The sequence below is a fragment of the Lepus europaeus genome, chromosome 3, assembly GCF_033115175.1.
Source record: "Lepus europaeus isolate LE1 chromosome 3, mLepTim1.pri, whole genome shotgun sequence".
NCBI classification, from domain to species: Eukaryota; Metazoa; Chordata; class Mammalia; order Lagomorpha; family Leporidae; genus Lepus; species Lepus europaeus.
The window spans coordinates 51,947,047-51,960,804 of record NC_084829.1 but is presented as its reverse complement, the minus strand read 5'-3'; the positions used below and the strand labels follow the sequence as shown (position 1 = coordinate 51,960,804).

Below are 13,758 nucleotides of genomic sequence, written 5' to 3'. Positions count from 1 at the left end.
GGTGGTATTTAAGCTATGTTCCTATTTTTTAAAAATTATTTATTTCTGGAAGACAGAATGTTGGAGGGAGGGATGGAGAAGGGAAAAGAGGGGGGCAGAAAAAGAGAGAGAAAGATCTTTCATCTGTTGGTTCACTCACTAAATGACCACAATAGCTGTGTCTGTGTCTGGGCCAGGCCAAAGCAAGGAGCCAGGAAGTTTCCTGTTTTCAGCATGTACTCATTTATAATCACAATATTATGGAAGGTAGATTAATTCTACAATGAGAAATTTAAGGTAGAACAGAATAGTAAGCTTCATGGTGTTGTCTGTTTCGTTCACTATGCATATGATAGTGTTGGCACAGAGATGTGCAAAATTGATGCCTGAAAGGATAAGTGAGAGAATTTGAGAAATGGTGAAAAAAGAAAATGTGACTCCATATTGCTAGTTTTGATCCATAATAACTATTGTTTTTAAAAAAGATTTTATTAATTTATTTGAGAGATAGAGTTACAGATAGTGAGAGAGAAAGACAGAAAGAAATGTCTTCCTTCCGTTGGCTCACTACCCAAATGGCCACAACAGCAGGACCTGAGCCGATCTGAAGCCAGGAGCCAAGTGCTTCTTCCCGGTCTCCCATGTGGGTGCAGGAGCCCAAGGACTTGGGCCATCTTATACTGCTTTCCAGGCCATAGTACAGAGCCAGATTGGAAGAGGAGCAGCCGGGACTAGAACTGGCGCCCATAGGGGATGCTGACGAAGGATTAACCTATTGCGCCATGGTGCTGGCCCCTTTAAGTTGTCTCATACACTGCTTAAACTAATACAATTTAAAGTCCATTGACATCACATAAATACACATAATTTTAACTAGAAGTAAAAAAAGAAAAATCATGGTATTGCAATGCAGTGTTGAACAGCAGTAAAGATAAAACAGCTATATTCAGTAATACAGATAATACTGAAATAGATTGAGTAAAAAAAGCATGTACAAGAATATTTTGCATTAATTACATTTTATAACTCCTAGGAATAAAGCAATAAAATTATCTTTCAAAAGATTAAGTTTTGGAAAAGGATTTCTCCAAATCCCTTGATTTATTTTAATAGGAAAACCTGTTAGGAGCTGTAACTCTTATTATTACCACCAGGTGGCACCAAACACTCACCAATTGTATAAGGGACACTGGATAATTTGACTAATTTTCTTCTGTCAGAAAGAAGTCTTTTAAATGACGTTTAACCACATTGTCTAAAGATGAAGAGAAGCTAGTGAGAGTCAACTCCAGAGGATACATGGTAGAATTTCAGGATTCTGTCAACCCTAGGAATTTGGATAAAATATATTGACTGTAGTTCTCTTTTCTAGGAAGTAGGTCCATAGTGGACACCAAATAGTCAAAGGAGATGCATCTCAGAGAATATTAGAAACTACTGGTTAATCCTCCGCGATCAGATGTGATTGCGTATGACCAATGTACTTAAGAATCTGGCATATTTAAAAGGTCTTTCAGGAGAGGACTTCCCAACAGCAATCTCTTCAGGTGCTTCAGGTTCCTCTCAGAGACATCCACCCCTCTGCTTCCCTGATGCTCCCCCACTCCACCTTTTCTAGCCTCAATCAGCCTGTGGCCCTTTGGAAAGCTGAGCATCTCAATCCTCCTAATGTAGCAGTTCTTAAAGTGTGTGTCACGTGAGTGCTGTCAGAAATAGGAATTCTTAATTTTTAGATGTGGATGAATGCGTTTAATTTATTTGAAAGGCATAGAACAGAGACAGAGATAGACACTGTTTCACTCTCCGAATGCCTGCAGCAGTCAAGGCTGGGGTAGGCTGAAGCTGGGAGCCAGGGCCTCAGTCTGGGTTTCTCACATGGGTGACAGGGACCCAAGTATATGAGTCATCCCCTGCTGCAGGATGGTGGAAGTGGGAGTGAAGCTGGATTTGCACCCAGACCCTCTGACAGGGGGATATTAGACCAAATTTCAGCCCTAGAAATTTTCCAAATAAGCATATTGGTATTGCTCCTCTGCATCTTCTGTGAAATTCTAAATTCTTTCCTAGTTTTATCCCCAAACTAGGTACCTACTTTGGGCAAGTGAGTTCTGCCATTCTGAGTAGCATCATAAAATGACTGCATATAATCTAGCCCCATGTTTGTTTATAGAGTCCTTGTTGATTCTAATCTTTTACCTGCTACTATTCAATGCATGTGTGTGTGTTTGTGCGCACACACATGCACGGAGACGCACAGCTGGCCTTTCCTCATATTTATGTGACTTCTTTTATTCTTTTGTAGTTTACTGCCTCCCTCTTCATTGGGTCTTTTGTTTGTTTCTGTTAATTTCTGTGATTTACGCAGGTCACCGAATTACAACCCTTGCTTTGAGTTTTCCTGTGCCGTGTGCACCTCAGAGTGATGTTTCACATTCCAAGCTGTAGATGAGGGCCTAGATTTTAAACTTCCCTCAGCTCTGTTTTGCTTGCCCCTTTGTCACTACCCTGATGTGCAAGGTGGTTACAGCCGAAGCTCTGAAACACTGCTTTTGCTACTTCTGGTGTCACCTGTCTTTAACATCTTCCAAAATTGTATTCTTACAGAAAAGAAAATTTTTACTTTTTCACATGGTGAGTTGTTGAAACATCCTTCTAGGTGGGAACCTAATACTTTGTTTTTGCTTATAATGAGTAAAATCTTTTGCATTTCTTGCATTTAAACTCTGAATTGTACCCCCTGACTCTTTCATGGAGACTGACTTTTGCACGAGACACCACAAGCTGAGCTGAAATTACTAAGGTCACACAGCTCGTCAGAGGCAGAACTGTGAGTAGAATCCATGGATTTTGATTGTCAGCCCTAGGTGCTTTTCTTTCTTTCTTTCTTTTTCTTTCTTTCTTTCTTTCTTTCTTTTTTTTTTTTTGACAGGCAGAGTGGACAGAGAGAGACAGAGAGAAAGGTCTTCCTTTTTGCCATTGGTTCACCCTCCAATGGCTGCTGAGGCCGGCGCATCTCGCTGATCCGAAGGCAGGAGCCAGGTGCTTCTCCTGGTCTCCCATGCGGGTGCAGGGCTCAAGGACTTGGGCCATCCTCCACTCTCTTCCTGGGCCATAGCAGAAAGCTGGCCTGGAAGAGGGGCAACTGGGACAGAATCCGGTGCCCCAACCGGGACTAGAACCCGGTGTGCCGGCGCCACAAGGTGGAGGATTAACCTGTTAAGCCAGGGCGCCGGCCAACCCTGGGTGCTTTTCAAAATGCACCTTTCCGATTCACATCTACTTAATCACCTAAGTGAATTGTTGTTTTACTGCTGTTGGACCTGTTTTTCATTGCTTTAGGGCTTACTCACCAAGGAGGTCTCTTGCTTTGTCTCTCCATGTGAGAGTGTTAGTGTTGGTCATTATAAGCTGGTATAATTTACACAAAACACAATCACAGAGAACCTCCTAGGCGTCAAGTGCTTTAGAATGTGCCAGCAAGGGTTGTGATGTTTGGGTGTGACGGGGTAACTACAAGCTCTCTCACAGGCCCTTGTCTCATCCCTTCCCTGCTGCGCCGCTGTGGCAGGGCAGGTGCGCACTGGCTCAAGCCCATCCTCCTTGATAATATTTGCCACATGCCTCCCCAGCAGACCAGCTGCAGAGGGAGCAGGCAAGAGAAAGTTTTCTTTTTCCCTCTTTACTTTATTAAGGTTTTTCAGACAAAGCTACCCCCAAACCATCTCCTTTAGGAATTTGTTCATTTCCAACTTAACCATTCTGGCCCTTCTGCTTACTGGTGCCTTTTAAAAATTTTTATTTAATGTATACAAATTTCATATATTTCACATATACAGATTCAGGAACATAATGATACTTTCATGTATCTCTGGATCCAAAAAGAAATAGCCTGAGCATGAAAGGACTTCAAATACTTGCTTTGCCTCTTTATAAAACGTCAAAGGCGATAATTACAGGAAAATTAAGAGCTTCTGTTGATCAAGAGATTCCATAAAGAGAATGAAAAGTTTAGCTTAGAAAAGGTTTAAACTTGGAAAAAGTGTTGGTCACCATGTAATCTCTGGAGGATAAGTACCCAGAATTTCTAAAGAATGAAAGTCAATAAGAAAAGGAGACACAGTCTTATAAGGAAATGGGAAAATGTCACAAGAGCAATATCCTAGAAGAAACATGAGTTATTGCTAAACATGAAAAATTGCTCAACCAAAAAAAGCACTGATGAAAATGCAAGTTAAGGTAACAAGGAGGTATCATTTTGTATGTACTTCATTGGCAAAAATGAAGAGTGATAATTTCTTTTTTCTTAAAGCTTTATTTTATTTATTTGAAAGTCAGAGTTACATAGAGAGAGGAGAGGGAGAGAGAGAGAGAGAAAGAGAGAGAGGTGTCTTCCATCCGATGGTTCACAACCCAGATGGCCGCAATGGCTGGAACTGCGCTGATCCAAAGCCAGGAGCCAGGAGCTTCTTCCAGATCTCCCACGTGGGTGCAGGGGCCCAACAACTTGGGCCATCTTCTACTGCTTTCCCGGGCCACAGCAGAGAGCTGGATGGGAAGTGGAACAGCCGAGTCTCCAACCAGCACCCATATGGAATGCCGGCACTTCAGGCCAGGGCATTAACCCGCTGTGCCACAGCGCCAGCCCCAAGAGTGATAATTTCAAGTGCTGTCAATTATGTGGAGTAATGGAAACTTATAATTATGGCTGGTTAGGAATGTACTTTGAAAACAGCATGACACTACCTTGTAAGGTTGAACTTGTACTCACCATTCAATCAAGCAATTTTCTTTATAAGAATGTACCCTTGAGAATAGTTGGTACATGTTTAAAGTGTCAAAGACTCAGAAATACCCAAAAGTCCAATGGTAAGAGAATTGATGAATACATTGTAGTACTTTCGTGCATTGCAATATTGAACAGTGTAAAAATGCATCAATAACTGTATTCAATAATGTGGATGAACAGTGGAAATATACTGAATGAAAAAAGGGTCATGAATATCGTGTTAGGAATTACATTCTATAAAGCTCTGAAACAAGTAAAACTCAATCAGCTCTTGTTTAGGAAAAAAAAGCCATGTGACAAAACTATTTGAAAAATGCCAAGTGGTTATTTCTGAGAACTAAGGGAATACGCTTGGCACGAGTGCACAGATTTAAGAATATCTCTGCTGTTTTCAGATCTGATGTTGGCTGATGGAGTCAGATGAGTGTGGTTTTTTTTTTTGATGATGATTTATATTTTAGAATAATGTTACTTATAGACAGAACCTTCAAAAATTTATAGAAATATGATTTATCTTCTAATTTGTTTTTCTGTGAACCTTTCAAATCCTCTCATATTCTTCTGTGTATGCCCTAGAAACATACCACATTTTATTAAAACAACTGAGCTGGTAACTTCATTTTCTTTTTGGACAAGGAAGGACACGTGAACTTCATTCAGGAAACAATGTGGGCCCCACAGCTCCTTCATGTTTGTTACCTAACCTGTTGTGCACCATGTCCTTAGTGTCCTTGGCTTTCCTGTGTGACCTGAAGCCCGAGGAGGAGAGCTGTGAAGTCGCCAGCCTCACCTACGTGCAGTGTGATTTGACTGTTGCTGTGGGAACGGAGCGAGCGCCTGAGTCATGGCCTTACCTCCACATCTGTGCAGAGAGCTTCCAGAGCCGCTTTGTGCCGGATCATTGGACAGAATCAGCCTTCCCAACCTGGTCGGGCCTCTTCATCAGGTGATGCTATGTTCTCCCTCCCTGAGCCTCCCCACCAAGGTACGGCCAGTGGGCCAAGGGACCCATCAGAACTTGCAGGCCGGGGGGATGCAGCCTCTCACAGGGGCCACTCCATTGTGGATTTCAGCCAGCCTGCATATCAAAGCATCTCCTGTCTTTTTTAAGTGTTCAGGAGAACATCTGAAAAATCTGCCCAGTAAACAGCTCGCTTTGTTCTTGCTTGGATTTTAATATTTATCTTCCGATCCAAAGCAACATCTGGTGAATGCCAATGGGGAAAAAGATTAGACGTTATGAAAAACAGAAGGCTTTTTCCTCCCTTCCTTTTTCTTTTCTTTCCAAACAGATTCGCTAGTATGAAAAAAAAAAGCCATAGAGAAATCCAGCAGATTGTACAATGTTTACTGAAAAGAAGGGGAGGCAGTGCAGGCGGAATTCCTGTAGATCTAGGATTTGGAAGCCGTAAGCTTTAGGGATTTTTTTTGAATTTAAAAAACCCTAACAAACTTTCCAGGCCCCCCCTCTTTTCTAAAAATTATAGGGTGACCCTGTTAGTAACTCTAGATGGCCTTACTTTCAGTAAGCAGTTCTTTCCCTATGCAGGGTGGTAGATATCTCAGGGCATCCTCCTTTATTTCCTGTCTAGATCGAGTGGGTCTGCCTGATTATTTAATCAAGACCTATTTTACCATTCACATAGAAAACTAAACAAGAGAAATGATGCACGATGGAAGGGATAACCCCTCCTTCTAAGGAAATCTGACATTTTGATGTTCTGAAATATTCTGTGTATTCGTATGAATTTGCACCCAGAGGTTTGAGTTTAGCTAGAAAAAAAGAGGGGCCCCTTTACTCCCCATGTTGCTGGTTACTTTCTGGAATGGCATTTAGGAAATGGGGTACTGGGTGTGTACTCAGGTGAGACTGGATTTCAACTCTTCCATAAAGGGCACCAAGAAGTCTGTCAGCAGTTCCTGCCTCCATTGAATGTAGACTTTGGATCCTCTCAGCTATTTCTGGGGAGTTTTCTCATGATTTTTCTCTCACTCTAGGAGGTAGCTGAGCTCACTGAGCCTCAGAACTCATTAAAAGTTAAGCCTTTATTCATTAATATCATTTCAAAAGCGCTGCTCCATGTTCCTGCCATTGCAATAGGCAAAAGTGGGTGTGTTTTCTTAGTAAAAATTAAGAGAAGTGCCCTGTGATTCCAGCAAAGTTTAGGTGTTGATGAGCAGTGTAGGGAAACTGCAGAGTTCTCTATGGCCAGTGGGAAGGCAGCACAAACTCTAGAGGGCTATTGGCGATGCACCAAGAACCTTACACTTCTTCATACTGTGTCCCCTAGCGTTTCACTTGTTGGATTTTAAGAAAGTGGGTGAAAGTATGTAGTGTTTACATACAGCCATGTTCTAGAAGACTCATTCATGCTTGGTTAAATTTATTCTAAGGTTTTTTTTTTTTTTTTTAAGCTATTGTGATTGTGAAAGGGAATGCTCTTGTTTGTTTCTCAGTGAGTCCACTGTTGGTATATAAAGATACAATTGATTTGTGTGTGCTGACTTTGTGTCCTGTGACTTACTGAATTCACTTATCAGTTCTAATAGTATCTTTACGGAATCTTTAGGTTTCACTCTGCACAGGATCGTCACATTTCCAGACAGGACATTGGACTGCTTCCTTTGCTATTTGAATGTATTTTATTTCTTCTTCTTGTCTAATGGCTCTGGGTAAAACGTGCAGTATCATATTGAGTATGAGTGGTGAGAGTGGACATCCCAGTCTGGTTCCAGATCTTAGAGGAAATGCTTTCATCTTTTCCCCATTCAGTATAAAGGTTGGTTGTGGGTTTGTCATTTGTAACTTTTCCTTATAATATTGATGTATGTTCCTCCTGTACCTAATTTCTTCAAGGTTTTTTATTTGTTTTTTAAATCATGAGTATTTAATTTATTGAAGGTCTTTTTAAAAGATTTATTTATCTATTTGAAATTCAAAATTAGGGGAGAGAGAGAGGGGAGAGAGAGAGAGAGAGAGAGAGAGAGATCTTACATCTGCTGGTTCACTCACCAAATAGCTGCAATGGCCAGGGCTGTGCCAGGCCAAAGCCAGGAATTGGGAGATTCACCTGGGTCTCCAATGTGGGTACTGGGGCCCAAGGATTTGGGCCATCTTCCACTGCTTTTCCTGGTACATTAGGGGAGAGCTGGATGGGAAGTGGAGCAGCCAGGACTCAGACTGGTGCACATATGGGATGCCAGTACTACAGAAGGTGGCTTAACCCATTGGGCCACAAGGTTTGTTGTTGTTGTTCTTAATCATGAATAGATGCTATTTTTTGAATGTTTTTAATGTTTCTTTTGGATTGATTGTGAGTTTTGTTCTTTATTTTGTTGGTATGTTGTGTTCATTCATTGGTTTGTTCATTCATTCATGGTTGAACCATCCTTGTATCCCTGAGACAAATCCCACTTATGACTAATGATCTTTTTAAAAATTTGCTTTGCTAATATGTTGGTATGTTTTGCATTTTTGTTCATCAGGGGTTATTGATCTATAATGTCTTTTCTGTCTTTTTTTGATTATATTCTTGTCTGGTTTTTGGATGTAAGGTAATTCTGTTCTCAAATTAATTTGAAAGAGGTTCTGCCTTTTCAATATTTTAGAATAGTTTGAGAAGTGGTTTTAGCTCTTTCTTAAAAATTTGGTAGAATTCAGCAGTGAAACTGTCTGATCCTGGGCTTTTACTGATTTTACTCATTACTAGTCTCTTCAGGTGTTCTGTCTTTGTGATTTAATTTTGGTAAGTTATATGTATTCAAATATTTAACCATTTCTTTGAGGTTTTCTAATTTTTGATGTATAGTGGTTCATAATGCTTCCTAAGGATCCTTTGTATTTCTATGGTATCAGTTGTAAAATCTCCCTTTCGATCTCTGATTTTATTTGAATTTTCTCTCATTTTTCTTAGTTTAACTAAAGGTTTATTTAGAAAACTGACTTCATTTTATTGATCCTTTGTGATTTTATTTTCTATTGTATTTATGTGCACTATGTTTTTACTATTTCTTTACTTCCACTATGGTTTTGGTTTATTTTTGTTTTTTTCTAAGTCCTGGAGATGCATTGTTAGGTTTATTTGTTATCTAGTTTCTAATGCAGGCACTTATTACTATTAACTTCCCTCTTAGAACTGCTTTTACAATATCCCATAAGTTTTTTTTTTTTTTTTTTTTTTTTTACTTTTTGCCAGGCAGAGTTTGACAGTGAGAGAGACAGACAGAGAGAAAGCTCTTCCTTCCATTGGTTCACTCCCTAATGGCCGCTATTACCGGTGCTGTGCTGATCCAAAGCCAGTAGCCAGGTGCTTCTTCCTGGTCTCCCATGTGGGTGCTGAGTCCAAGCACTTGGGCCATCCTCCACTGCCCTCCCAGGCCACAGCAGAGAGCTGGACTGGAAGAGGAGCAACTGGGACTAGTACCTGGTGCCCCAACTGGGACTAGAACCCGGGGTGCCAGTGCTGCAGGCAGAGGATTAGCCTAGTGAGCCACAGTGCTGGCCTCCCATAAGTTTTGATATGTTGTGTTTTCATTTTCATTAGTTCTAAGGAATTTTTAAATTTCTCTTTCAATTTCATCAATGACTCTTTGTTGATTCAGGAGCGTGTTGTTCAGTGTCCATATATTTGTATAATTTCTAGTTTTTTTGTTGACTTTTCCATTTTAATCAAGAAAAATGTATGAATTTTTTTAATAAATTATTGAGCATTTTGTTTTGACCTAATATGTTATCTATCCCAGAGAATTTTCCATGTGCTGACTGGAAAAACAAAAAGAGGAAATTCTATATCTGTGGGATGGAATGTTCTGTAAATGTCTCTTAGATCCATTTGGTCTAGTGTAGTTTAACTTTCATGTTTTTTGTTTTTTTGGTCTGTATGATCCGTGCATTGGTTGACAGTGGGATGTTAGAGTCCCCACTATTATTACAATGAAATTTATCTCTCTCTGGATTGACTAATGTTTGTTTTATGCAATGAGTACACTGGCATTAGGTGCATATACATTTACAATTCTCATACCTTCTGATTGAATTGATCCCTTGATCATTATAGTGACCTTGTCATTTTTATCTGAAAGTCTGTTTTGTCTGATATAAGAATAGCTGCTCCTGTTCACCTTAGATTTCTTTTTGCAGAGAATATCTTTTTCTGTCCCTTCAGTTTCCATCTGTGTCTTTATTGGTGAACTGTGTTTCTAAAAGGTAGCATATTTTTTGGTCTTGTTTTTTAATCCAGAGCTGGTCTGTATCTTTTAATAGGAGAATTTAGTCCATTTATATTCAAAGTTATTGTTAATAATAACTCTAGTCCTGTTATTTTCAAAAATTTCTTCCATTTACTTTGAGTATCATTTGTTCTGTTTCTAGTGGGTTTCACTCTTTTCCATGTCTTTATGATGGCTGATATTTTTCTATAGCTTTTATATATGGGGCTCCCTTAAGCATCATTCATAAGCCTGGTCTGATGTTGATGAACTCTCTCAATTTTTGCTTATCTTAGAAAGTGCTTATCTCCTCTTATTCTATAAAAGATAACATCACCGTGCAAAAGAATCTTGTCTGGCAGTAATTTTCTCTCAGAACTTGGAATATATCATTCCACTCTTCCCTGACCTGTAAAATTTCCATTGAAGTGTCAGCTGTTAATCTAATAGGGTTCTCTTAAAAGTGATCTAGTATTTGCCGGCACTGTGGCTTAACAGGCTAATCCTCCGCCTTGCAGCGCTGGCACACTGGGTTCTAGTCCCAGTTGGGATGCCGGATTCTATCCTGGTTGCCCCTCTTCCAGGCCAGCTCTCTGCTATGGCCCGGGAAGGCAGTGGAGGATGGCCCAAGTCCTTGGGCCCTGCACCCGCATGGGAGACCAGGAGAAGCACCTGGCTCCTGGCTTCAGATCAGCGAGATGCGCTGGCTGCAGCGGCCATTGGAGGGTGAACCAACGTCAAAAATAGGAAGACCTTTCTCTCTGTCTCTCTCTCTCACTATCCACTCTGCCTGTCCAAAAAAAAAAAAAAAAGTGATCTAGTATTTGATATTGAAAATTTTTGTGTTCTTTTGGTATTGAACTTTTGAGAGTTTGACTATAATGGATTGTGGTGAGAATTTTTTCTGTACTTGGATATCCATATCTTTGCCCAAATTAGGGGGAGTATTTAGCTCTTATTTCATCAAATAGTTTTTCTATATTTTAAATTTATTTGACAGGTAGAGTTATAGACGGTGAGAGAGAGAGACAGAAAGAAAGGTCTTCCTTCCATTGGTTCACTCCCCAAATGGCCACTATGGCTGGTGCTGCACCAATCCAAAGCCAGGAACCAGGTGCTTTTTCCTGGTCTCCCATGTGGGTACAGGGGCCCCAGCTCTTGAGCCATCCTCCACTGCCCTCCTGGGCCTCAGAGAGCTGGACTGGAAGAGGAGCAACCGGGACTAGAACCCCACGCCCATATGGGATGCAGGCACCACAGGTGGAGGATTAACCAAGTAAGCCACGACGCTGGCCCGCATAGTTTTTCTAAACCTTTTTCCTCTTTGCCCTCAGGAATCCCCATCATTGGAATATGTGTTTGTTTAATAGTGTTCTACAGGTATTGAAGGATGGCTGCATTCTTTCTCTTTTTTGTTTTGTTTGAAAGGGATATTTCAAAATAACTGTCTTTGAGTTAGATATTATTTCTTCTGCTTGATCCATCCAATTATTAAAGCTTTCAACTGTATTTTTATTTTTAAGATTTATTTGTTTTATTTGAAAGTCAGAGTTACACAGAGAGAGAAGTAGAGGCAGAGAGAGAGAGAGAGAGAGAGAGAGAGAGAGAGAGAGAGAGTCTTCCATCCGCTAGTTCATTCCCCAACTGGCCACAATGGCCAGAGCTGCACCGATCTGAAGCCAAGAACCAGGGGCTTCTTCTGGGTCTCCCATTTGGGTGCAGAGGCCCATCAACTTGAGCCATCTTTCACTGCTTTCCCTGTTTTCCCAGGCCATAGCAGAGAGCTAGATTTTAACTTTGCTCTTTTTTCCCAAAAATTCTCTTTGGCACCTTTTCAAGATCTTTATCTCTCTGCTGAGTTTCTAATCCATGTCATTGTTGTTTCCCCTATTTTATTTACCTATTTGTCTGTATTTTCTTGCATCTCTTTGAGCATGATTATAATAATTCTTTTGAATTATTTGTCAGGTGTCAGACATTTCTTTTTATTGTTTTTTTAAATTGTTTTCCTATGAATGTTTTTTTTTTAAACCCAGAAACCTTTTATTTAAGGTATACAAACTTCATGTATTTATAAATACAACTTTAGGAACATAGTGATCCTTCCCACCCTCAGACATTTCATCAGTCTCTTTTTCTGTAGAATAGAGTCTGTTGCTAAGGCGTTATTTTGTTCCTTTGAAGGTATAATATTGCCTAGCTTTTCATACTTCCTATGTCCTTACATTAACATTTGGGCATCTGTGAATTAGCTTTTTCTATCACTTTTTATAAAAAAATTCTTATTTGACAGGCAGAGTTACAGACAGTGAGAGGGAGAGACACAGAGAAAGGTCTTCCCTCTGCTGGTTCACTCCCCAAATGGCTGCAATGGCTGGAGCTGTGCCAATCCAAAGCCAGGAGCCTGGAGCTTCTTCTGGGTCTCCCATGTTGGTGCAGGGGACCATGTGCTTGGGCCATTTTCTACTGATTTCCCAGGCCATAGCAGAGAGCTGGATTGAAAGAGGAGCATTTTGGACTAGAACTGGCCCCCATATGGGATGCTGGCACCACAGGTAGAGGGTTAACCTACAAGGGCTGAAGTTTTGCTCTTGGTTTGCTGCGCATTGCTGGCAGAGGGTTGGTGAAGGCAGTCTCTTGGCCACCCAGGCTGACACTATGCTGGACTGCGTCTGAGTCTTGCAGCCACAGGATTCTATGTTGTCTTAGAGATGCACATGAAACCAGAGGCTGGGGGTGATTCAGGCTAAAAACTTACCCATTCCACCAGGGTGCAGGTCTCTACCTCATGCCAGGGCGGATCTAGAGGCTGTTTCATTGAGTCCTGGCATGGAGATAGAGGCCTTTGGGCTTTATCTGGTCCTTGGTCTCACTACAGGAGGTCTAACTCTGAGCTTCAGGGAAAAATTTTAAGCTTGCTTTCCTGCCCTGCTCTAACTACTAGGCTACTAGGGTCTTGCTCTGCTGACTGCCACAAATTGGGAGAAGGGTGGTGGCAGAGAAGTGGCAGTCCTTTGGCCACCCAGGCTGACACTAGGCTGTGTCACTTGTGGGTCTCACACACACCAAGCCTGCACATTCCTGGGGGTGCATTTCTGACTTACACTAGACTGGTGGAGACACAAGCAGAAATGAATCCATCTCATCAGGGCTCAAACTTCCTCCTGATGACAGGAGACATCTAGGGGCTGCGTCCGTCAGCACTGACCCTGAAGATAGTCTTGTGAGTTTTACCTGGTGCTGGCTCTCATAGAAGCAGACCCAGCTCTGAATTTCAAGGCGAAGTCCTAAGTTCACTTGCTCACCCCACTCTCCAGTGGCTATAGTCTTATTCTACTTTATGTTGAAGCTTGGGTGAGGAGTAGTGAAAGGAGACTTGACCAAACGCCTAGTCTGTGGGTTCTGGCCTGAGGGCAGAGGCCACGGGTCCTGTCTGACTCTCTGATTCTGTGTTTCGCTGTGGCATATCTGCTGCTGGGATTAAGGGCTATGGTCCAGTTTTTCTTTTCTCTCCCTCTCCTAAGCAGGAGGTATCTCTCTCCCTGCTGTACTACTTGGAGTTGGGGGTGGGGTCGCTTGACAAATCTTTCCTTTCTGCCTTCTTCAATATGTCTTTCCTTATTATTATAGTAAAATCAGCTACTATAGTCTCTCAGCTGGCTTCCGTGGCTCTTGTAAATGTGACTTTATATGTGAATGCCTGTTCAAATTTGTGTCTCTGAGGAGAGAGGACTGGAGTGTCTTAGCTGACAAATACTCTATTTCTTCTTACTTTTTATAAATTT

At 41.2% G+C, this 13,758-nt stretch overlaps 1 protein-coding gene across 1 annotated transcript in view; it reads left to right on the top strand.

Annotated features, from left to right (window-relative positions):
- Positions 1-13,758, top strand: part of PKHD1 (PKHD1 ciliary IPT domain containing fibrocystin/polyductin) — a 531,849-nt gene that overhangs the window by 88,227 nt on the left and 429,864 nt on the right. The window contains exon 34 of the mRNA XM_062186248.1: positions 5,492-5,711. Within this exon, the coding sequence (XP_062042232.1) occupies positions 5,492-5,711 (220 nt within the window). The remainder of the gene's footprint in view (positions 1-5,491; positions 5,712-13,758) is intronic.